The sequence below is a fragment of the Perca flavescens genome, chromosome 24 (genome assembly GCF_004354835.1).
Source record: "Perca flavescens isolate YP-PL-M2 chromosome 24, PFLA_1.0, whole genome shotgun sequence".
In the NCBI taxonomy this organism is placed as follows: Eukaryota; Metazoa; Chordata; class Actinopteri; order Perciformes; family Percidae; genus Perca; species Perca flavescens.
The window spans coordinates 10490645-10517466 of NC_041354.1; the positions used below are offsets into that span (position 1 = coordinate 10490645).

At 40.3% G+C, this 26822-nt stretch overlaps 1 protein-coding gene across 1 annotated transcript; it reads right to left on the reverse strand.

Annotated features, from left to right (window-relative positions):
* Positions 1 to 332: 332 nt before the first annotated feature.
* Positions 333 to 8060, reverse strand: slc5a3a (solute carrier family 5 member 3a). The gene is made up of 5 exons (XM_028571925.1): positions 7994 to 8060; positions 3106 to 4157; positions 2792 to 2987; positions 2172 to 2299; positions 333 to 2079 (listed from the first exon to the last, which is right to left on the reverse strand). The coding sequence occupies exons 2-5, from the start codon at positions 3737 to 3739 to the stop codon at positions 854 to 856; spliced, it is 2184 nt and encodes a 727-aa protein (XP_028427726.1). The 5' UTR covers positions 3740 to 4157; positions 7994 to 8060; the 3' UTR covers positions 333 to 853.
* Positions 8061 to 26822: the final 18762 nt, after the last annotated feature.

Consider the following 26822-nt stretch of genomic DNA (forward strand, 5'->3'; position numbering starts at 1 on the left):
ATGTGCAAAAACTCACAGTGTGTTTATTTTTTTAAATCTCTGTCAAGCAGATCAGTTCAGAGAAAGCCTATAAGGCATATCATGTAGTTTCTAAATACTGTTAACTCAAGTACATATTCTGGTGGAGGCCTTTTAATGGAGCAGAATTACCAGTTTGGTTAGATCTATGGGTTAGATCCATAGACTGTTTAAAACAGGTTAGATCACTTGAGAGTAAAGAATGGTGTGGAGTACAGTTATTTCTTTGGTGCTATGAAGTTAGGGGAAGAAATATTACATCATACAAGAATCAGTTAGCAAGAGCATTCTTTTAATGTCATGACATCTTCATAAACAATTGTAGCAAAGTTATCCCACAGTGCACCTGTACAAGCCCTTTACAGCCAAGGAAACTTTAATGAAAATCCTCACAATAGCCACATTGACAAATACCAACATATTATTTGGACTCAGTTTATCTTGCATAGATTATGTTCTAAACTTCATGCAGTGAAGTAAAAGAATTACATTAACACAATTATATTCACTGGATCAATCCAGAAGACGAGGAAAGAGCAAACCCCCTTCTTCACATCTGAAAAAAGACGTCAGTTCTTGCAAATTAATACAATAACACCATAATATCACAAATTTAAGCCATTTGAGTGGACGACACAGTCCGAGTTCTATAACAGGTGTAAAAAATAATATATATATATTTACAATTTGACAAAAATGTTTTCATGAGAAAAAGTGGCAATTTTCCCTATTTACCATGCCCTTTTTAATTAAATGTTAAGAGAAAGCTGAACGATAGCTTACCTGTAGACCATTCCTGCTTGTAGTGCAGTGCACTGCTTGGAATTAAATGAGCCTATACGGAGAAATAGATAAAGAGAAAGATCCCGACAGAGCAAATCACCACCAGTCCTGTGTTCAGAATGATTCTGGTTAGTGGAGGTTCATGGAGAAGCTCATCCACGATCTTCTCCTGTTCCTGGACTGTAATGACCGGAGCTTCGGACAGCTTCTCCTGGAAGCCACAAAAACACTCTAAAGCCTTCATACACTTTCCACCCTCTACTCCTCCTCCTCGGCAGCCTTCCTCTTCCTCCTCTCCAACCCTCACTCCTCTCCCTCCTCCCTCTTCTACCATTTTAGGGGCAGAAATTTGTAAGTGGCAACCATTCTGGATTGGAAGGTGTGTGAAATCATGACCATTGCCTGGTTGAGCATTTTCATGACTGGCCTCAATGCCATTGAGCTCGTCTGGCTGGTCTTGACAGTTTTCTTTACTGAGCAAACTGTTTCCATTTAGGACTGCATGGTTTAGAGGCTTCAAAGCAGTGATATCTTCTCCAGCTTTCTCTTTTTCTTGCCGTTTTAGTCTCCTTCTCTTGTTTAACCCCCACAGGGTAGTGGTTATGATTTGTTCGTTTCTGGGCGGAGGAGTGCAGAGACTCACAACTACAACCACAGAGGCTGACACCCAAAACAAGATGGCTGCCACATACATGAAATGAACATCTTTGATGAAAGATGGCCGCTCATCAGGCTGATCGCAGTGAGGCTCGCGGTAAACCAATGCCAAAATCAGACGCAATGCTCCAAGAGCAAACCCTACCAGCCCACCCCAGAAGGCACCCGTCTCATTGCAGCGACGCCACAGTATGGCAAGCAGGAAGAGGGCCGCTATCGGTGGAGTCAGGTAATCGGTTACTTCTTGGATGTAATAGAACATCTGGCCTCCCTGCATCTCGATGATGACTGGCACCCAGGCAATGCTGATGACCACCATGAAAACCACAAAACACCTGCCGACTATGACGAGCTCCCTGGATGAGACCTGCTTTCGTAGCATCTTGTAAATATCCAGTGTGAATATGGTGCTTGCGGAGTTGAAGATGGAGTCCAAGTCACTCATTAAAGCTGCAATCATGACAGCCATCATAAGGCCGCGGAGACCAACGGGCATCACAAACATGACGAGCCGTGGGTAAGCCACGTTGCTACAGCCACTCGCAGAACGGCACACTTCCATGCAGTGCTCTGGGCTGATACACGCCAACTGATCAGCAAAAAAGATTCTGGAAATCATCCCTGGAATTGTGATAATAAATAAAGCAGTTACTTAGTGAGCCCACAGTCAGGATTAAGGGGTACCTTACTCAAAAAGCAATTAATGGCTCTACCTGGGATGACAATGATGAACATGGGGAGGATTTTCAGAAAGCCAGCCATGATAGTAGAGCCTTTGGCATGGGCAATGTTCTTCGCTGCCAGAACCCGCTGTACAATCACTTGATCTGCACACCAGTACCTTGAACACAGAGGGAGGATGCTTAGAGTTAACAAATAGTCCTCTACAAAGAATCAAGCAGCATTATAGCAAGGACACTGGTTCACTCCCCATTACCTGAGCTGTTTGAACTGACTCCAAAGGCTAACTTTGTGGGCTAATTGCTAGGCCAGGGACACTTTTAAACCCAGGGCTCCAGCAGGGTTATTATAGTGAAGTAAAATGAAAACAAAAATAAGCAGTGAAAAATATTTTTATAACACAAACTAAATAAAAACTAAAACCTTCAAGAAAAACTAAAGTAAAAATATATTGCCTGGTTAAAAAAAAACTTTTGGAGCTCTTCTGGGGAGCAAATGTCATGGCAATCTGCTCAATATATTTTCACTGTTGATTTGTACAAGCTTGACACTGGCTCAAGAGGAAAGACCTGGGTACACACACATATAAGCACTACATGAAACTGAACCAGTATGTCCAAGTCTGTCTATGTGGAAAAAGTTGAACAAGTACCAAATAGAGGCAGGAGTCTGGCCCAGTAAGAAACCAGGCCAAGGCAGGTCTGGATCTCTTGGGCCTCGAAGTATCTTCAGAGAATCTGGCTTTGGGTTTAGACGGAGGTGGCAGGATTCAGAATATGTCAGGTTGGATGAAGACAGCAAGATGGCAGTGATGTTCGGAGCAGCCTGCATGTACTTGGTCCTCACCCCTTAAAATGACAGGGCAGGACATGGTTTAGCATATGGTAGGATGCAGATGGAATTGCAGTTTATCTGATTATATGGTATTAATGGTTTTAACGATGCATAAAGGAGATCGAGAAAGACCTTCAAGTCCTCCCACTTTGAAGAGGCTGATGCCTGTGAGGCAGAGGGCTCCAGCGATCATGAGGAATGCCTGGACCGTATCCGTGTAGATGACAGCAGCCAGACCCCCAGTTACTGTCAGCAAAGCTGTCATGGTGATGAGGAGGATGATTGACAGATAGAGGTTCCACCCTAAGGATTCTTGAATGAACAATGCACCGGCATAGAGATCCACGGACAATTTGGTGAAGATGTAGAGGATGAGAGATAACGCTGCAAAATACACTTTCAGTCGGTTCCCGCCAAACCGTTTGGACAGGTACTCCGGCATGGTGTAGACTCCGGACTGAATATACACAGGGATAAATATCCAGCCTAATAACTGGAGCAATAATAGAGCATTTAATTCCCATGCAGCCACGCTCAACCCGCTAGCAGCGCCTGATCCAGCTAGTCCAATGAAATGCTCGCTTCCTATGTTGCTGACGAATAGAGATGCTCCTACAGCCGCCCAATTCATAGAGCGCCCAGCGAGGAAGTAGCCACTCACGGTGCTCTTATTGGCTTTCCACATGGCAAAGAAACCTATCGCTAGCACCAGGATGAAGTAGATAACTACAACAATGATGTCTGCCGCTGCCATGGTGGCAGCCATGTTTGAGCACTTTTGTAGCTCTTTAACAGGACAAAATTAACTGCTGTGCTAGCATTGCGTAGGACTGTTTTATCCAGGTGCAATATATTTGCTTTTTATGTCTATTTATGACCCTGTATGTACAATTTATGTGCAGATAAACTGAAATATCTACTAATTTAAGTCCACAGATTTCTGTTTGAATCTGATTTTAGGGTGTCAAAATGTTGTATTCAGCTGGGCAACAAAATCATTATATACAGTCATCTGCACATTGTCTAATATAAATCAGTTATCAAGCAGAAGTCGGAGATAAATATTCCTTGTTCCTTTTGTAGTTAAACTCAGTTTTTGGAATCAGTGCAGGAATCAATGCAGGTTGCGGCTTGTTGCTGGGTTTTGATTGAGGGAGCCTCAAAAGAAAATGGTCATCTGGATCCTGCAACAAACACAAATGTACAAATAAAAAAGTATTCTTATTTCCAAAGCAATGCTGTAAGTTTGACACATTTACCTACGATCTCTAATGCTTCCATAACGTACACGTAGCCCCCCAATACCTTTACGGTCACTGTCTGCCGAAGCATTTTCCATGAGAGGACGTCAATAGACGCTGCCTAATCATTCAATTCGATTTCAATTCAATTTTATTTATAGTATCAAATCATAACACAAGTTTTCTCAAGACACTGTACAGATAGAGTAGGTCTAGACCACACTCTATAATTTAAAAAGACCCAACAATTCCAGTAATTCCCCCAAGAGCAAGCATTTAGTGTGACAGTGGCGAGGAAAAACTTCCTTTTAGGGACAGACCCAAGCTTTTAGTAGGCGGTGTCTGACGGTGCCGGTTGGGGGTGTGATGAACAGTGGCGATTATAGTCACAATAAAGATAATGGAACTATGACTAGAAATAGTAGTTGTAGTAGTTCATGGTGTAGCAGGGCACTGCAGGGCGTAGCGGGGCGTAGCAGGACGTAGTAGCATCCCACCAAAAGTATGCGTCAATATGCAAGATATAATTTGATGCTCTTTAGAAGTAAGCAAACGATAATAACGTGTGCACTGATGTTTAAGGGGTACTCCAGCGAATAAGTAATGCACTTTCATTAGTTAAGGGTCTCATGAGAAAAAAAAGATGTTCAAAATTGAAGCTACAAAAGGTTGGGATATCCTGATTTTTTATCCCTAGTATGAGTTAAACGCCAAAAACACTGGATAATACATTTCCCATAATGCAGCTTAGTAGTGTCTTTCATCAGACCCTACCTATCCATTACACGTCTCCACATCTCCTCGATTTGTCAATTTCTCTGTTATTAGATCAAGAAAGAACTGTTAAGCTCACATCTACACCTCCTATCACAAACCAAGCTAACACTCATGACATCACCGGAGCTGTTTGGCTAATTTCCTCTAGAGACAAAAAAAAAAAGGACATCATACAACCATTTTCACAGGCTGAGTGGATGAGTAAACTGATCCATCAGCTGGGTGACCTGACCTAAGTCTGCTCATTTCTTTAACTTTCTGTTTGAACTATTATGTCACTTGTATATAAGTTATTATTTTTCAAATGTCAACAAATATCCAAGAAGGCTTGCAGAATTTGGTACATAAAGGAAAAGTCTTGATTAATGCAACCCCCTGGTTATATCAATACCAGTACAAGCTGTGTAAACACGGAACATGTTTCTTTTCTTTTCTGTCCTGTCTTTCCGATGCACCTGCACAGCAGAGCCTTTCATAAAGCCTATTTCCTCATCTGGCCTTTTCCAAAGGGTGGAGGATCTTGGGACTGACAAACAGCTGTCTGTGCCAGAAGTGGAGTAGTAACCACTTAACCCATTCTGCCAGGCTGTCATTTAAGAGTGACAGAGCAACTCACCATGAACAGTTCCGGTAAATAAATGATATAAGATAGCAGCACCATAGCTGAGAACAAAAGACTGACTCCTCCAGTTTGCAGACTGGACTTCTGATTAGTCTCGAATCAAGTCACAAGTCTTCTTAAGCAAAATGCAAGGGAAGTCTTGCAAATCTTTCAGGTCTCTGAATGCCAAACATGGTATATTCTATTTCTATAGTGGGGTGTTTGAAAGATGTAGGCGTTTAGGCAGGGAGGCTATCAAGTTGCATTACAGGGAAGTGGCATATACTAGATCTTAAAAGTCAGGTTATCTCGACCTCTGCTGCTTCAATTCACTCCTTTAAAAATTATAATTAAAGCATGATTATTACTGAGAACGTTTGCAAGTTGGTGCTGCATTTTTCAAGGAGAAGGTTGGGAGGGTTAGGGCTGCAGGTATTTTTAGCGATTATGCTGCCAGTTATCATCTCAATCGGTGCAATTGTTTGGTCTAAAACATGTAAAAAAAAAAAAAAAAATCACAGTTTCTCAAAACCCAAGGTAACATCTTCAAATGTGTGTTTTTTCTGACCAAAAAAAATACTTGTTTCTTATTGAAGAAGATTAACAATACAATAGTTGCTACTTAATTTTCTGGCATCAAATGCCTTTGTAGACCTTTTAACATGGAAACTATGAGAAAATGAAAGGCTACAAGGCTCTGGGGGGAATTTGCTAAACATAAGCTGGTGTATTAATATTTTGTGGAAGTCACAACTCAGCTGCTCTCTAGTAATAACTAGCTGTATTTTCTGTAAACAATGCTATCACTAGCCTTGTTACAGGACTGTAGCACGAGGGGCTTGCCTCGGGGCTGGTTGTTTGTTGCTTAGCAGAGTGTGCAGGTCGTTGGAGGACAGCTGCGTGTTGAATGAATGAATGTGTGGAAGTCTTTGGAAAATCAAAATCTCTTTACACAGCTTCATTCACTTTATTTTAGCTCTGTTCAGGCAGCAAGACAATATTTCACTTGTGTAAACGGCTGGAAACAACAGCATCAGTGACATTTCCTCAACAGAGTCGGACCTACTGTATTTCCACGTGCAGGGTGTACTCCTAATGCTATTTACAGTAAGTCAATATTGAGTTACAATCATAACCGACTTCTTGAAGTGGATTTTGGGTAAACCGGTTTAGTCATGTACAGCTTGAAGGTATCCATAGTCATTTGTTAGGAGACTATTCCAGTCGTTTTTCATGTCTGTTACAAAAACATCTTCTGATTCAAAATATGGAATTTTAATTGATTTGAACCTCATTTATGTGTATATGTACACATTTTCTGGAGGAAGCTAAAAGCTCAGACGCACTTAATGTCCTGCACCCATAGGTGTTTCCACTTATTCTAGCTAATTAAACCTCTGCTCAGGTTCAAGTTAGAATTGCACCAGATCACCAAAAAAAAAAAAAAAAAAAGACAAAGATTAACTTCTGATGAGGATAAATACAGTTATATAAATATAATTAGGCAAATAAATGACAACGCCTATGTTAGTGGACCATGGGTGTGTAGCAGCGTTTTTGAACTCACTTCCTTAATACTTTATAAAATAATATTCTCAATATTCCTATGATATTCTGCAGGAGAGACTCTAGCAGCAATTTATAGGATGCTTTTTATAGGATGCTTTTTCCCATCATATTCCTAAAACATTCTTATAGTTCGGTTGCTGGTTTAATTAGTTGTGGTTGTTGCAAGTATTTTTAATCAATTCTGATTTATTTAGTACTCTTATACTTCAATTGGACTTTTTGTTACTGAAAGTATAATGATAAGTTTGATATTTCAAATTCCTGTAGTTTTATACAAAAAAATATGGTTTATGCAACAACAAAAAAGATGGCTGTGTTTTATACTGTTAGATTTTTATGATTTATCTAATATTATTGTAATACAAAGGGACTTTCTGTGGAACTGCGAGTATTATAATGAACAGTTCCCTACTATATTAATGTATAGGCTATTATTGAACAGTTAAAGTATGTGGCTGCTGGCTGTATTTTCCCTTAAGAGACCTAGCACATTAAAGTGACCAGTTGCCATTGTATTTGTTTCAACCGCTAATGATATTCTTTGAATTTTTCTTCAAATTCTTACAGTGACCTTATTATTATTATTATTATTATTATTATTATTATTACTATTATTACTATTATTTTTACTGTAGGCCTATTACTACAATATTCAAATATAAGTTAAACGTGTCTGTGGTCATTAGCAGTAGAAAAGAGTTACACAAACATTCGAGACTTAACTACTGTTAATTAAATACAATAGCCTATGCGACAAAACTCGACCGTTTAAATGTCTATTGCGATATTTGAGCTCTAAACATTTCAAACAGTAAAATAACCATATACTCACCTGCTGGTAGTTTATCTCTGTGTCGTGTCCTTTGCTGTGGAAAGTTTCCCGTCAAACTGGTCCTCGGCACGTTAACAGGAGCGCGAGCCTCCGCCCACCGCAGCATCACCACCACCACCTGTGTGGAGGCGGGAACAACAGGCTGGTCTTCGCGCTCTGATGAAGATGATGATGATGATGATGATGATGATGATGATGATGATGATGATGATGATGATGATGATGATGGTGGTGGTGATGATGATGATGATGATGATGATGGTGTGCAAGTTAACGTGGATATACAGCCATCTAACCTCACTTGATACACTGATACAACTAATTAAAACTGGATTCATTTACTTGGGTCTATTTAAGATCGATTTGTGCCAAAAACACAATAAATAGCATGTTACATATTTTAGCATAATCTCACTTTATGCATATTGTGCAGGCTGAATGAAGATAATCCCACTGGAAACTGATATTGATATGATATCATGTATTCTTTTACTTTTAAACTATACTATTTTAAACTAAATTTAACCTACATAAAAAATGGTGAATTGCATGTCAAAAATAGATGGACATTTTGGGAAATATTCACTTTCTTGCATATAGTTAGACGATTGATACCACTCTTATGTCTGTGTTACATATGTCACCTTCCTAAAATAATGGCCTAAGTTTTTTTTTTTTTTTGCCTAAATCATCTCCTCATGGTGCTGGCCACCTCTGGTAAAATTGCCTACATCCTCAGTTGAACAGGTCATGTGATTCTACACCTTTTAGTACAATGGCCTATGTCAAGCGTGTGACTTAGGCCGTTTAGCTTTTTATGTTTTCTGAAAAACCTGAAAAAATGACTTAGGCCATTATTTTAGGAAGGTGACGAATATGAAGCTTCAGCCTGTAGCTGCTTTTCTTACCTTATCTTAGCATGGAGTCTGGAAATAACTGGTGGAAACGGCTAGCCTGGCTCTGTCAAAAAAAAAAAAAAAAGGTAACACAATGTGCCTACCTACCAAAACATTTAAAGCTCATTAATTAACACACTATGTCTCATTTGTTTAATCTGTTATTTTATTTGTACATTGAGATGTTAGAGGTCTCACTCTCTAATTTTAAAGGGTGTTATGTTGTAGGGTGTAATTGCCTGTTGACACATTTAGCCTTGGTGGTTGGATCTGCTCAGTATACCTCAGCTCCACCCAGTTCCATGTCAACACATCCCTTCATAAAGTTATCATAAAGACATCACAGACACAATGTCAACACCAAGCCAGCAGAAACTACCTGAGGCTACACATGCATTGAAACTGCATTGCTTCTGTTGGAGCCTCTAAACCAGCCGCTCTAGCAGAAAACCCCAACTTTGTGCAGGGCTTGGAGCTTTGTTAGCCAATCAGGGAGCAGCTGACTGCTTTTACTAAGTGTGCCCCAACTTGGACTTTTGTGTTATTGTGCATTCTTCCTGTAAAGTTAACCAGATTACTTAGTAATCCTGCGTCGTGAAACAGGTTTCTCTATTTCCGACGGGCAGTTGCTTAAAATATCGGACTGTTTATTGAAAAATGTCCTTCCTCATTGAAGGGCAGGACTCCTTGTATCCTATTTGGATTTTAACCCATACAAAATAACAGTAACACCTAAACCAAAAAATATTGACCTCATGGACGATTAAGTTGATTCTGATTGACTTCTTTGAAAGGTTAGATGTTAGAGCTTTAAAGTACATGGTACAGTTTTCACTTTAGGACTAACAATACTTACAAGACAACTATATTAAACAAAGATATGTAAAAGGAATTTACCATCCCCAGTTTTTTTTATTTCTTCAACGTGTTTTTTTTGTGTTTCACTCTATTAGTTTGAATACATAAATGAATGAGTAAACCAATATCACTGACATTTTCCCAAATAGGACAAGCGTACTGTGCAGTATGTTGGAACTCACTTGCGTCTGGTCTCCACAAACACATACAGTATGTAAAATATTCACACACATTCATACCCATAAAACAGGGAGTGAAGAAGCTCATCTAAAGGCCTTTCTGATCAGATGATCACTAATTGACTTTATATTCAATTGTCAAGTTTGGTTGCCTCCACCTCACAGTACACTTTACTTGACCCATGTATTCACACCACTGATTTACATGCTTACACGGTATATTTGTATGTTGTTTAATATGGGTTAAATCAATTTGTTTTATTTAAATCCTGGGTGGTCTCCCTGGTTTTGTCTGGACTTTGAGCTGGTTCATGACAAGAGATGCATTATATGTTTTATAAGTCCGTACAAGAACTCAAAAATGTCCTTTTATTGTTCTCTTGTTTTTAATATTTTAATTTAATTTCTTTTTTTTATTATTTCACTTTTATCATTCCTGGTTTTTCATGTACACCAGTCTCCAGTTGCTTAATTGTTTATATTTGAACTGTCTTATTCTTAACTTGTCACCCCTAAAGCACTTTGAATTGCAATAATTCATATGAAAGATGCCGTACAAATAAAGTTTGATTGATTGAAAGGGCCCCAACTTGGTTAATATTGTACTCTAATATTGAAACTTTGAGTAATCATTGTACCATAAAACAATGGACACACAGTGAACCGTTGAAGCTGTTTTGATCACTTTAAATACCTTCTAACTTTCCTTGTCATCCAGCTGTACATGCACAGTAAACTCCGATTATTGTTCTGTGGAACAATGTGCTGTTCAAAGTCTCAGACTGTGGATGGCGCCACTCTTCCACCGAACAAACGGCAGAAGCAAGAGCAGCTCTCTGCTCTGAATTCTCCTTTTATATTCATCTAGTGCCCAGGCCCTCTGAAATGTCTGTTCCATCAAATAACTTCCACGTACTAAACTGACAGCATCACATTACCTACTGTTACAACAGAACAGTCCTACAGATTATTAGGTTTTTGGACGTGGGATGAAAACTATGGCCGTATTTAATGTCACTTCTTCCTCTCTGGTCCTAGCATCAAAGCTCTAAAATGTTTTTCCGCTCTCCCACTTCCCTTCAAACTTCAAATCCCTCTTCACAAAGACTAAGAAAGAGAAGCGGGGCTCTTTTCTTCACCCATCAAATATTAAAAGACCATTTTTTGGTGAAATACTAACTTGAAATTGCAAGTCAATCAAATATACACAAACGGGTATCCCTACTGAGGGAAACCAAAACATCAGATAAAAGGCAGTTTTTACAGACTATATTTAATCTCATCCCGCAGCATCACCCCCCACCCCCCACCCCCGAGTCTGTAACACTTTGCATTCAGCTGATTGACAGACGGAGACAAACAGCTAAACATGACTTTTTGGCTTCAAAACAGTATTTTGAGGATGAAGAGTTTATGTTGACTCCAAAGACATGTAATGAAATAATAATAAACCATACCACTAAATATGATTGCTAATATTCCTCTCTGCTACCCACGGTTGGAATACAAAGCACCAATTGGTTTGAAAATGGTTCGTTCATAACTTTTTGGGAATGAGTTCCATCCGATGCACAGATGACGAAGGTACCACTTTAATATTTGAGTCTCTTGTTTTAATCATTTTGTTGTTACAGCGACATAATAAACTTCCCTAAACACATGTATGTTTAATACAACAAGGGCATATGTACAATGCATAGAAATAGGAAGGGGTCAATCACAAGCCCTGGTGCCACTATGCCAGATTTGGAAAAAGGGGATTTCTCTGCAACATAGAGAGGAAGAGGAGAAAGAGGAGGGCGCTATTCTTCTAACACAAGCAGAGCTGAAGCTCTCAGAGTTGCTGGCGATGGCAGATGGTGGAAGGAAGGAAAGGCAGATGGAAAAATCACCAACATGTTTATCATCATCAAGAATGTGTATCGTGTGTGTGTGTGTTTGTGTGTGTGTCTGAGGGGGGATGATTCCCCCGGGGTTAATGAAAAATATGATTGAATTTTGAGAAAAACTAGCACTAAGTCTCGCTGGGATGTTTTTGTCTCAGTATGAATAAAGTTTAAGTGAATCTTTGCAGAGACCTGCAAAACTTATGAGATCAGGGAAGTTGTTTTACTGGATATGAGATGTTTTCTGCTTCCCACATCCTGTTTTGTTGTTTTTATGCATTTTTTTGTACATTTTAGGGGAGATGTAACGCTGTCCAGATTGTGTTTTTTTTTTTTTTTTTAAATCAACATATTGACTCAATCAAAAATTTTCATTTTAGGCATATCTGCAAAATAACGATACAATATTCTCAATATCTGCAAAATGCTCATTAAATGTCGAGTGTGACATGTTCGTAGAAATAGAAATAGTAGTTTGACAAAAATAAATCCTGGGGAAAAAAAAAGTTCAATATATTTCTCCATAAAATCAAGTTATGGCAACTAAAATACGATGAAGTGACTTATGTTTTGTTTAGGATGGATAGTTATGTTTAGGCAACTTTGAACTTGGTTCAAGTTAGGGAAAAATTGTGGCCAACACTGACTTGAAGCAGGACACAAGATGTGAATTCCGAACTGCTGAATTTTGAATGCATACGTACAGTCAGATGTTGCCAGGGCAGTATGTTCCCAGCGGTGATATATGTATGTGAGAGGAGCGAGGCGGCTGAGAAACTTGAGAAGCACACATGACTTTGTGACCTCTGCAAACACACTTCTTACAGCAAGAAGCACAGTCTGATGACTTCTGTGTGTGTGTGTGTGTGTGCGTGCGGGTGCGTGCACATGTGTGTGTGACAAGAGTGACAGAGGGAATTAAAGACAGTCAAAATTCGTACTCCTTCTTGAAGTCATAACTCAGTCAAATCTGCACCCGCAAACATGATACACATATTTAAGCACCAGTGTGACTTACACTTCCTAAGGATATCATAGTCACGGATAAATCTCCATAAATCCGCTTAGAAATAATAAAAAAGACCCTCCTTATACAGCAACTTCAGAACTTGGCTGTTTTCTTCAGTCTAAAAGTAATCCAGTGATAGTTGTCTGTACATTCATGAGCAAATTGGAAACAGGAACTGCTAATAGCTAATTCGGAATACTTTTAATGGTGCTATTTTGTAAAAATGTAAACAAATAGCCTATAAGCTAAAAAATAAATAAATAAATGGGGCTTAAGTTGTAGCCCATAGGTAACTCACTGACTCCATAGCAACATTATACTTCCCATTTACATCGCCTAAAGCCCCACATTTTAAAAAGTCTCCAAAACTTAGGGCATGATTATCCGTCAAATTAAAATAAGACAAACAATAATAATAGACAAACAAAATACATTAATAGCAATTTTGTGAAATGTATTGTCACTGTACTACTGCCCTGTTTCTTGTTGCTGTTGTGAGGTACAGTGTCTTTAAAACCTCTGCTCTAAGGAATCCTTTCGTACCTGGAATGCTCCAAATAAGGACTACTCTGGACCCAGCTGTTAGTGTTTAGGTCTACGCAACAAAGCAGAAAGAACAGTATTCAAATCAAGGTCCAAGGAAACTGCTAATCTTCAGCTGTTTGGGCTCCAACGGAAACACTCAGAAGTCTTCACGTGTTATGGTCGTAGCAACCCTGACTCAGAATAAATATTTAGCTGAGCGCGGCTGAAGCTCATCTAAGCGCTGTGAATAAAGATGATAGGGAGGTTCAGGGATGTCTTCAGTTTATTACTTTTTGCCCATCATTTGCGTCAGTTGTAGGATTGTGCAGATATCTGTGAGCACAGATCACTACTCGGATTTTCTAAAGCACTTTATTTTGAGGAAACGTCTGTTAGCTCGGAAAGGTGTTTCTCCTCTTTCGTTAAACTCTCAATTGAATAAAATGATGTGGCTGGGCCTCAAGACTGATGGGACGTAGAGTAAAATAAAATAGAAGGCGGGTATTTTGGCATTACTTTTACTTTGGTATGTTAAACCAACTGAAAATATTTATCATTTCTGTAGAATTAGGTTTGTCCAGAATTCTGTCCAATGTAAAGTCACAGAGAGAAAAAAAAGGATTTGTGACAACTTCCCTTGCCCTTCTGTCTCTCTCTCTCTCTCTCTCTGTCTCTCAGCTGTTATAAATAAGGGCGTCTTATTGTCTGTGGGACATCTGATACACACACACACACACACACACACACACACACACACACACACACACACACACACACACACACACACACACACACACACACACACACACACACACACGCACCCCACACCCCTAAACATGCTGACACCAAATGCCAGCTCAGCTTTTTAAAGAGAGAGAGAGAACTTGACAGATGAATGAAGAGAAATAAACCCAGTCCTCTCTTTCTTTGTTTTTCTCTTTCTTTTAAGGATCAACTGATGCAGTGGACCAGCACTCAGAGCTCTTATGTAACTCATGAGTGTGTGTGTGTGTGTGTGTGTGTGCTTGCTTGTATTTGACTTGGTAACTTGTTTCTTGAAGGGCATTGTGGTTCATTAAAAGCAGATTACTGTAAAACCATTTGAATGAGAGATTCAAATGTTGGCCATACGCCTATTTGAAGATGAGATGTTGTACAAATTTGCACTCCGAGCTGCAAATGTATGCAATAGGCTACAAATTACACATTAAATCATACAAATGTAAGATTTCCAACGATAAATGTGCCCATCGGAGCCTGACTCAAGCAGCCGCCCACCCTCCACAGTGGTGTATGAAATCACAACACAGATTGAGACTGTCCTCACCTAAAAAAAACACCTATGTTTACATTACATGACATTCGTTTGGCTGACGTTTTTGTCAAAAAAACAACTTTCAACACCCCCCCACAGGAAGAACTAGAAGTCATCAAAACTTGGAAGTTCATCCTCCCACAGAAACAGCTCAAAGCGTGTTAAGTGCAACAGATATTTTATGTCATAAATGAGACCTAAGTAGGTGCTACACAGTAGCATTGGGGGTGTCTAAGTCCTGACTTTCTATAATATCTGAGCATGGCGACTACATGTGGTTCAGGTTGGGAAAAAACTATTTGGGAAAGAGTATTGTTATGGTTAATACAATTGAGCTGTGGTTCACATCCAGTCTTTAACCAACAGTCAACATTGATTTCTCTGACCATGATATTTTCCTAAACTTCAGCTTCATACTACAAATAGGTAGTTATGTATTTATGTGAAGTTCAACACACGCTGTGGCAATTTAATGATAAATGAAAACCTTAGCGAGCAAATAAAATGAAACGCTTATTCCTCTTCTAAAATGAATAACATTTTGACTCTGCAGGGCTCCATTCTCCTGTGCCACCGCGGGAACCAAATTCTGTTGTAGTAGGAGGTTTTTTAATGGGCCAATAGCTCAAATATACGGATGATAATTTCACCCAGGAGGAAAATTATTAGAGAGAATGAAGAACATTAAAATAAAATAGTTAATGAATTTTTCAATTCTGCAAAGATATAAAGAGCATAATTGAATGTTTCAAATCAATAAGAAAAGGAATTCTGATACTGACATTACACATTTATATCATAGGATGGCAATTTAATAGAAATAGAAAGGGGAATTAAAATCATTAAAATTAAACAAATAAGGTTAAATCTGCAAGAATGAACACTTTAATAACAACAATGTGTAATGTGAAGGTATTATAATATCAATCACGTGGACACAAACAGGACAGGTAATTGTTTTAGACAGACACATCAGCCATAACAACTTACTAACATGGTGATAATAGTGTGTTTTTTTTAACTAACTCTGCTGCCCTCAAGTGGCCAAATGAAAAATGCCTCAAGAAAATGGACCTACGAAATAAAGCTGTAGGCTACTCTTGTTGCCTCCCTTTTGTATTTGCTCTTTGGCTTTTTTGAGCTAAATGTAAAAGAGGAGTCAGACTGCTAAAGATCACTGTGCATTATGTGGTCCACTAACAGTGAAGGCAGAAAGCCACAGAACCATGCATGGTGGTTTGGCAACAGCCTCCCACCCCACCCCACCCCACCTTCTGTGTGTGTTTGTTGTGTGTGTGTGTGTGTGTGTGTGTGTGTGTGTGTGTGTAAGGGTTAATCCAGTAAGTCCTGCTTCATTTAGACCACATGTGTCAAACTCAAGGCCCACGGGCGAAATCCGGCCCCTCTTACATTTTGATCCGGCCCGCATATTAATTTAGGTTCATAATACATTTTGGCCCAACTAGTTTTTGTTGCTTTATCTGAAGTTTTTGTCACTTTTGCCAACTCTTTTGGCGCTTTTTTCAGCATTTTTGCCACTTTTTCAGATGTTTTTGTCACATTTTTTGACGTTTTTTTCCCCAATGTTTTTGTGTCGTTTTTTTCTTTGATGGCTAACTTAAATTTTTTGGGGCTTTATGTCGACCAAGCTGTAAGTGACAACACTATATGAGACATGCAATAATACAGATGTTTGATCTTGTTAGATTAAATAAAAGCATGTCAATAAATGTACATGTCTTGCCCTTGATGTAATTCTTTTTTTCCAGTGTGGCCCTTAGTGAAAATGAGTTTGCCACCCCTGATTTAGACCATCTGAGTGATGAAGGGCAGTCAGCTGCTGTATGCAGAGCGCCCAACCTCAGTCATGTGTTTGGACTTTATTAACCTCATGGCTTCAGTGTGAGCAGTTACATTCATGGGCTAGCCTAATAGTCGCTGACACAAAACTCCAAGTTAAATGTAAACATCAAACATGATGAGCTCTCGTTCCTGCTGCAAACTCAAGTTATTATTCATGAACAGAATGGATTCTTCCGCATGTTCAACCGAAGCTTCTTCTCGATAATGCACATATTGACTTTACTATAAACAGAAGGGCCCTAATGTGGAACATTTAACATCAATGCATCATTTATCAGTATGAGAGACATTAGTGGCAAACATAAATTGAGGCACACTGTGAACTGCAATGTCAACTATAAACAAATTAAACTGTCATTGAAAAGTTTGACTACCTCTGCTAGATGTCAGGAATAATATTTATTATTAATTAGTGTTACTAACTTAAAATAAGTTTGCCCACTAAGGCTGAATTACCAACCAGGCAAAGCTGGCTAACTGCCCGGGACCGAGACCCGCAGGAGTCCAAAATAATTGCACAATATAATCTGAAATAGTAAGGGTCCTATGGTGGCACCTTGAGGCTGCGTGTCAACTCTATTTTTAATGCCTTTCATTTTTTTATTAACCTTTTCATGGTGCCTTATCGTAAACAAATTGTATCAAGTTATAATAAACTACCATACTGTACAGAAACCCTGTATTATTACAGTGTGATGAAGTGGGAATTCACATTTTTGATATGGTGATACATTTTGCTGATACTTCTGTACTTTAACTTGACATTCTTAATGCACATTGCTGTATCTCTTACTACTTTTACTCATTTAAAGTATGGGAGTACTTCTCCCACTACTGCCTACAGATTATAATGTGGTGCAGATATATCATAACATGTTTGAACATGGACGTTTGTTCCTGGGAAACCTTGAAGTGCACCACCCAGGGGAAATACCTTTTAGTGATTCAAACTACTGAAAGACATACAACTAGCATTCAGCATCTGAATGATTCATATCCAGGGAAAATGCTGCGGTTTGTACAGTCATGTTTAGAACATGTCCTCTAGTGATTTCGGAAAATTGCACTAAACCTCCATCTGCCAGCAATCTAAGACTGGTTATACTGGGCAGCTCCCAGCTGAGTCTGCAGTTATTGCCCTCGGCTTTTGCTGTAAATACACAGCTGGTTAGTTAGAAAGAATGATTTCGCATTAGAAACCACAGAAAGCACTGGATGCATTTATTATCACAGTGTCTTATTCTGTAGGAGACATTTTCCCTTCACACTCACCTTTGTGATCTTTGCCTCCAGTCACATCCGTCCATCTCGTCCACAGACCTCGCAGGAAGTGATCACAGTGTGAATAACATCATCGACATCATGACATGACTTGCTCTGCCCTCAAAGCTGAGTGAACATAGTGTTCCATTTACTGAAAAGACAGTCACGAAAAGAAAGTCTCACATTGCACCGTCGGTAATCATGAGGTGTCAATGCTGCAACGGCTCACAACAGGCAGCAACATCATCAGACACATCAGGACAACCAGAATAATAGTCATTTTCTTGCGTTTTGGATTGACACTCAGTTTGGTTAAGGTTAAGGTTGCCTGGATTGAAAGAAATATGGGTAAAACCCCACAAAATAAAGAACAGCAAACACTCCTCTAAACGTGGCTGAAGTGTAGAACATAACGGAGCAACATTTAGATGCATGAAGCTGCTCTTTCATTTCAAAATGTAGCTGTAGGCATTACTGCTGCAGAGTTGGAGGAGACGACCCAGGAGAACTTGAGAGAGCATGTGTTAGTGAGAGAAGGAGGTCGGAGTATCTTATAAACCCGAGGCACAGTTTGACTTTTATTCTGAAGTGGGGGGGACCCAAAAGAAAGAAATATATTCATGGCAATTCTGCAAGGTGCTGCACTTGATCACTTACAGCCAATAAGATCACCACACCACGTGTATTTATCTATCGAGGATCCTTCTCGGTACATGTTGTTGACAGCAGAGTTCCTCTGTTAAAGCGACATGTATTTTCTCATGACATCTGTTTTGAACTTTTAGCAAAACTGATTTATTCTTTAAAAAGTAATATCACTGAGCTGGCATCTAGTGTCTCAGAAGTTTATTTAATGGAATTTGGTGTAAGTAAGTAATTAAATAAAATGTATTTGTATAGCACCTTTCACAGATAAAAATCACAAAGTGCTTCACAATAAAATGCAATACAACACATTGCTGTGTATTGTTATTGTATTGTTAGCCAGGCTAGCAGCAGGGCTCCTATGTCCGTGGGTTTATCACTTTGCTTTCGAGTGAAATATCTTGCCAAATATTAGATGGCTTGCCTTTAAATTTTAATGATCTACATAGGGTTTAATCCCCTGAACGTTCATCTAACTGGGTCAGGTAGTGTCCATTTTGCAGTTTTGTGATGATAACACAAAAGAAACAAACCGGTCTATCATCCCTGATTGAACGCTGCCTCTGAGGCTACTGGCTCTGTATTTGAAGGTCTGACAGAAGCAGCTAAAACACGGAGGATGCTTCTGAATTGCTCACCACTTTTTGATTTGTCAGAGGAGAAGGAGCGAACATTCAACTGTTATATTCAGTCCTTGAGCTTTTTGCTGAGCAGGTATTATCGAACTGCTATACCCTAACCTTCAATTTAGCAGGAAGAAAAGGGTGTGTGCCTGGAGATCCAAAATTAGTTCACTGATTTGTTGAATAGCTCAGTGATGGAGAGCTCTCTCTTTTTGCTCTCAGCTGCTTTTCCACACATGGGCTAAAACGCACAATACATGCTGATATCATGTGGGATGGATGTTAGAGATGAAAAGATGAACAGCTTCAGAACATTCACGTCATTGGACAACTGAAGAAGGGTTTGCTTTTTCAGGCAGTTCTGTGTAGGCTATTACGTATCAAATTAAATATATCAAAGCTTTTAAAAAAAGAAAAAGTCTTGTTAAACACACTGCTACACTGAAAACAGATGCTCCTGCTGCCTGTTAGCTTCTATAAGCTTAATAAAATGACATAAAAACATATTAAATCACATCTTTCCTTGTTCCATTTGAAGATGAGTTTCCCAAAACTGACCAGACCCTGCTCTCGCCACCAAGTAAAGAAGCAGGACTGCTGGGTCAAACCCTCAGTGGAAAAGAGGTTAATGTAAGTTGGCCTCAGGCTGGATATGAGCATCCACACAGCATCATAACAGAATAATAAAGGGTCAGCATGATAATGATGGGATCAGACACTCTATGTGTATAATACATATACACTGCTCTTTGAGGTGTAAACTGGTGCGGATGAAGGAATGGCTGAGCAACATTGAAGTTAGTGTTTTTGACACACTTTTATTTTCTCGACTTTGTAATTTCAACGCTAGTTTCGGTTAAATTCATCTCTAAGTTGCATCAACATTATTTTCGGTTTGAGTTGCCGTGCTGCTGGTCCTGTCCTCCACACATGTGACTGGTGCAACAAGCAGTGCTAGTGGTTCTTTAGTAATAGTAAAGTAAAATAACATTTGCTTTGTCTACTTTTTATGTTTGGGGGTGGATAAAAGCCCACTTTAAGAATCTAAAACCGGCATCCCTGGTGATCTTTAAAAAACTACTCAGAAACAAAATCAAAAGGCCAGAATCCTCCAAAAAAAAACTGTTAAAGCAGTTATTTATTTATTAGATTTTGGGGGGGTGCATTTTTAGCCTTTATTTTTAAGAGGACAGCTGAAGACATGAAAGGGGGAATGACATCCAGTAAAGGGCCGCAGGTCGGAATTGAACCCGGGCCCTCTGCGTCGAGGAGTAAACCTCTATATATGGGCGCCCACTCTACCAAGTGAGCTACCTGTGCGCTCTAAAGCAGTTATTTTAACAATTAAACTACACTTGAATACAGTTACATTTTAGATATCGTGATATCGTCATATGAGACAAGTGTGGTCTTTTCCTGGTTTTAAAGGCTGCATTACTGTTCTAGCTGTTCTATTATTTGCCTTTGCACTTGTCATTGTATCCACATTATTGGTGATTATTTATCGAAACTCTCATTGTGTGAATATTTTGTCCATCCATCCATCTTCGTCCGCTTATCCGGTGTCGGGTCGCGGGGGGAGCAGCTCCAGCAGGGGACCCCAAACTTCCCTTTCCCGAGCAACATTAACCAGCTCCGACTGGGGGATCCCGAGGCGTTCCCAGGCCAGGTTGGAGATATAATCCCTCCACCTAGTCCTGGGTCTTCCCCGAGGCCTCCTCCCAGCTGGACGTGCCTGGAACACCTCCCTAGGGAGGCGCCCAGGGGGCATCCTTACCAGATGCCCGAACCACCTCAACTGGCTCCTTTCGACGCAAAGGAGCAGCGGCTCTACTCCGAGCTCCTCACGGATGACTGAGCTTCTCACCCTATCTCTAAGGGAGACGCCAGCCACCCTCCTGAGGAAACCCATTTGAATATTTTGTGAAAGCACCAATAGCCAACCCTACAATATCGCCGCAATATCACCATCGATGTATTTGTTCAAAAATATCGTGATATTTGATTTTGTTGATATTGCCCAGCTCTAACTTGATTTGTATATTTTTTTTAATTCATACTTGGGTCTAAATACGTTTGCATGTATATTACATTTCGGCTTCTACGGTAGTTCTCCCGTGCTGTCGTGCATGAGCAGGGAGTGTGTGTAGTGTGTGTAGTGTGTGTAGTGTGTGTAATGACGTACAGGGTTTAATGGCTGGTGATTGGGTTTGAAGTGTGACATGTTCTCTGCTCGCCCTACTCCTCCCCCCCCCCACACTCCCTCACTCAGGGTTTATGTGACCGTGAAGTGCAGTGATTGACGGTACTTTGACTACGTTTACACACACAAACGCCCCCATCACACTTTGAAAATGACTTGACTTGACCCACATCTTCCCCCCGCTGTCCAAACATGGCAGACGCCGCAGATCTGGGTCACACAAGGTTACACATCACTGTTTGAATGTTCATTAATTCAAGGTAAAGAGACTGCCAGCAAACAATACTGTATACGACAGATAGTAGACACCACACCCTCAACTTAACATTCCTACAGCTGTAGCCATGGTAACAGGGCAATATCAAACACATAACCACACATGTGCTGGTTCTGTGTTGCACAGACTTCATTGGCAAAAGATTTCTGCTCACACTCTTTTTCCATTAGGCCAGGAGGGTATGTTGCGTTTATCACATCTGCGTGACTCAATTCAATTCAATTCTTTAAAATTGTATTTATAATGTCAAATCATCTCAGAACGCGTTACAGATGGAGTAGGTCTAGTCCACACAGTTTACAGAAACTGCACAAGTCCCCCAAAAGCATGCATTTGGTGCAACAGCGGCTAAGAAAAACTTACTTTTAACAGGCAGAAACTTTGGACAGAACCTGGATCTTGGATCTTGGTGGGCGGCCATTTGACGGGACCGGTTGGGGGAAAGGGAGAGAGGAAGAGAGAGATATGACTCATAATAATTAAAGCAATGGGTATAATGGAATGTCATGTGCATTAATATCTTACCTCACACTTTGAGGTGCATTTGCAGGTTGTGCTTGTTCTTCATTTGTGTAAAAAAACAGCAAAATTTGTTATAGTATAGTAAAGCAACTTGGTCTGCCTTTTCTTGTCAGCAGGGTAAAGTTATATTTTAGTCAATGTCCATTAACTGGCCGTTCTGTGGCTCAGTGGACAAAGGCAAAAAGCATGCAGGGATGTGATGAGTTCACCTCTGCAGGCTGACCTGAGTGCAGCAGTTCAACCTTTATGCATCGCTGCCTAGGATCCAATAAAGTGATAAAGAGGATTTCCTAAAATAAAAATCAGATCTGATGCTGTGTGTAAATCCAGGCCAAGGCCGGGCTCTTCAGTGAGCTGTGAGTCTTTTAAAGTGATCTAGGATTACAAGGTCGAGTCTAGTTTTATGGGGGAAGTTTACAGCTCAAGTAAACTGACGTGGACGCAGTTTGCCTGTCATATTCTGAAACAACTCCTGTAAATTAACTTATTGGACATTACAGCGTGGACATTACAATGCTGCAGTTTGCTCTAACACATGAACTCAACCGTGTCGATTAAGTGTAAGTGTGAAAAGGCTGATCAGGAGCGAACAAAGTCTGCAGCAAGCAACAGTCGCAACGTCTTCACAGCTTCAAACAACTTCAAACATCGACATGCCAAAGCCATTCTGACTTCCCTTATCCATTTTTGCTTTAATGCTCCCTCATGGAGCATTAGCTCAGATCCCTGCAGCCTCGGAATTACAGCTATGATGTCAATACACATTGTAAGTGATTAGTGCGTGTGTGTGTCTGGAGTACTCATCGTCACTATTGTGTACATGTTTTAAAGGCCTGTGATATTACAATTTTTGACACTTGAGTCCACAGGGGCTGACTTGGTGTTTTTGGGGGCCTAAGGCAAACATGGCGCCCTACTTCGCCTCCGTGATGGCCCTGTATTATTAGTGTTTAGTCTACCGATGAGACTTATTTTTCAGGGATAAATGCTCGCATCCGTGATCATACTAATGTAATTTTAATCGACGCACAGCTCCAAAAATCTCCACGAATGGTCTAATTTTGGAGGGCAAATGAATGCAGTACATCTCACGGATATTTGTTACAAGACACCTTTAGTGGTCCTCGGAGGCCTAAGACTGTTCTGTACCTTTCCAACGTGACTTTTACCTACCATCTGGAAGCTGAGGTAATTCACAGCATCGGAGCACAGCAGTTGCTGCAGCAGCCGGGTCTTTCAAAGTGATATGAGCTGGAATCATGCCACAGAGAGACAGAGAGACTAGAGTCAGACAGAGAGAGAGAGAGAGAGATGGGAGGAGACAATGTGGAGTCAAACCTACCAGTTATTTGTGTATACAGTACTTGGATGTGTTTGTATTATGTGGATGTGTGCCTGCCGAAGAGCTGGAGCGGTGCCATGCTGAAGACACAGCACCATACAAGGACAAGTCATGCAGGAGGATCAGGCAGTGTGCAGGGTGGCACCACTGCGCTGTGACGGTTCAACCCAGGTGGAGCATAGAAGGCCGAACAACGAAGGACAAGACAGTTTACTGGTGGTTACCGCTGCAAATGTGCGTGCCGTTTTAAACGCTGGTTGTGCACCCTCTGCCTTCAAAGGGACAACAGTCAACGATGGTAACTTACACTGCCCTTTTTCAAAAAGACTCTTAAAAAACAAGCTGCAACGCTTCTGAAAACATCTGACGATTTGATTTGATTTGAACATTTCTTACCAAAATACAACCATAGTCTAGTCTGAATAGAAGTGACGCTGAAACACAGATGACAACAAAATGTTTCTTCCCGTGTGAAATCGAAGAGTTTCTCTCTAGAAGCAAATACAGTCGAGGGCTTTCTGTATACACCCTGAGTGGTAGTGATCTATTCTACAGTAAATAATCAATTAAGCTGCATCATATGCATCATTTCAGAGGCGGACAACAATGACTGATTTGTAATAAAAGTCAATCCTGGACCTGCAGATCAGTCTTACCCTTCTCCCCCCCCGCCCTGCTATCTGACTGAGTGTGTGTTACTCTGTTAATGTGTCAGTTTGAATGTTTTATAAATCATCTGAGCAAAAGTCTACAGAAGATGAAAGAGCCTCTGAAAATGATCTAACTGCTCTGAAGTCCATATCTGTGTGTGTGTGTGTGTGTGTGTGTGTGTGTGAGTGAGAGAGAGAGAGAGAGAGAGAGAAAGAGAGAGTGAAAGCACAAGAGAAATTTATTGAGAAGTGAGGTCAAATATCTTCTACCTAATAATAAATCACACACGCGCACACATGTACGCACGCACGCACGCACACACACACACACACACACACACACACACACACACACACACACACACACACACACACACACACACACACACACACACACACACACACACACACACTCCATCACACACTCCATCCCCCACTTATGTGTTGACATAGTTTCCATGGTGAGGGGAAGTGTTGAAGAGTCATTGCTGCATTCCTGGGACCATACACACACACACACACACACACACACACATTAACATTTACTCTAAGGTGGGGGGGTCAGTTACAGTTTTTTCCAACTGCTTACACACGTTTTCAAAACTATGTCTCCTTTTTTCAAAACTCTACACACAATTCCTAAAACTGCACACACAAAATGCTAAATGCCTCACATCTCCTTCAAAATGAAACACTGCATTCAAAATACCATGAACACTTCTCAAAATGAAGCATTTGCATCAAATGGCAAACACACTGTTGTTCTAAATCTAAAGCTCTTTTGTCTTTCATAGGCTTATAGCTACATTTACACTGTTCTAGAGGGAAAGTAATCTGGGGGGGGGGGCAGAATTGTATGCACTTTGTGCAAAACAAAATCTGATTGATTTATAATGCTGAAATAGTCATTAGATCGTTGCATGCAGTATGGACGCCACTATAAAGCTACTCAAGATGGGCTTCTCTCCCTGATCTCATCAGAGATGGCTCTCCTTCTTACTCTTCTTCCCTCCTCCTCCTCATTGCTTTCCCCTGTCTCTTGCTCCTACTCCCCTTGCTCTCTGTCTATTGTTGGCATCCATTGTTCAAAACAGGTAATCTGACCTTTGAACTATGTATAGGCCTATACTAAAGCAATGATTGGTTAGTGTTCAGTTATGACATAATGTGTTTGCAAATGTGAGAAGTGTGTGTGTGCCCTGCTAAATAAGTATAGCATTTTGATTGGTTGTGTTTAGAAATGGATTGCAAGTTACTTCCTGTTAGATTTTTGTGTCTTAGGTAGAGATTTGTGTGTAATGTTTTGAAAAAAGTGTTTTATGCAATTGAAAGCTGAGTGAAAGGTTGAGAAATAGCTTATGGTTTTGGAGATTTGCTGTGTAGCTTTGCACTTTGAGTGAGAGGTTTCAAAAATCGTGTGACATGAAAAGATTTTGTGTGTAAGCAGTTGGAAAAAAACTGTAACACTCTCCCCCCGTCCAATATTTGTAAAATTGTACTTAAATATAGTACTTGAGTAAAGTGAGTGTGCTGAGCAGTATTTGCTTTCCTGGCACTGAAGATCTATGGTCCCTGTATATGTTTTGGGGCCATAATGGATGAAGTGTTGATGAAACAAACTCAGGCCTGCAAAAACAGAAAGATGATATATGTCTGTTGTGCTGCACTTTCATTGTTTGTGTTTCTCTGGACATTGCTTGATAAAAGCCAGACTGGAGACACACACACACACACACACACACACACACACACACACACACACACACACACACACACACACACACACACACACACACACACACACACACACACACACACACACACACTTTAACTAACCGCTGAGGGGACCTAACTTGAATAAATACTTCAGTATATCATCCCTAACACTTTACAGTAGCTCCACGCGCCTTGGAGCCCCTGTGGAGCATTGTGGGTAAACTGTGGGCACCAATCAGAGCCATAATGGAAGGTGCAGTATAGCACCTGTGGGGGATGGAAGAAATGAGCGTTGGTGTGAGGAAGCACAGAGCATGTTTCACCTCTCCACGCTGGAAGTTAATTGAAGTGAACCTCCTGCTGCTGGCGATGAGCGACTGAGCCAAGTGGACGACGTGGGGTGAGATCTCGCCCCGGGCCGGCCGCTCTTCTCCGTCAGCCTTCAGCCAGCTCGCACAGCCTCGGCACAGGGTGTTGGAAAGACACGCTTGGTTTGGTTTGGTTTGGTTTGAAGACGTCCATCATCACACATCCAAGCAAGTAAGGTTAGAGAAAACAGTGGTTAGGCTTCTTGTCAGAGTTGACCTGTGTGCTGTTGGGAAATGATGGGGAGTAGGGTCACGCTGCGAATTTATAACTGGAACAGGGTGTTGAACCGACCTGCTCCATGGTGGTACCAGAGGTCAAAAATACAGGGCACCTTTAAACTTTTCTTTTACTCTTAAAAAGTTTACTATCTTTGACAAACACAACAAATTATACAGAATGTTTAGATCCTCTTTAACATTATCAGTTACAGGAGCAGATTTTGGTGAGAATCCCAGGAAATACTGTATTACATTATGAATATGTATTACACAAAACTAGCTTAAAAGAATATTCCTTATAAGAAAAGAAAGGTTTCTGAGTTCAATCCCACAGGAAACTCTTTTCATAATGCTCATAAAGCCAGTGAGGAATCATGTACTTATTGCTCCTGTTCTGCCAAATCCCCCAGCTTTATGGAAGTGCAAATACGACTGTATATCTCTCGAGTTCCATTTATATAAAACATTTG

Bases quoted from the DNA above. Each gene is read 5' to 3' on its own strand.
- slc5a3a (XM_028571925.1), bottom strand. From the start codon at position 3,739: ATGGCTGCCACCATGGCAGCGGCAGACATCATTGTTGTAGTTATCTAC. The intron at 2,988-3,105 runs GTCTTTCTCGAT...TGTCATTTTAAG, and splicing joins CAAAGTGGGAGGACTTGAAG to GGGTGAGGACCAAGTACATG. The intron at 2,300-2,791 runs GTACTTGTTCAA...TCTGTGTTCAAG, and splicing joins CAGACTCCTGCCTCTATTTG to GTACTGGTGTGCAGATCAAG.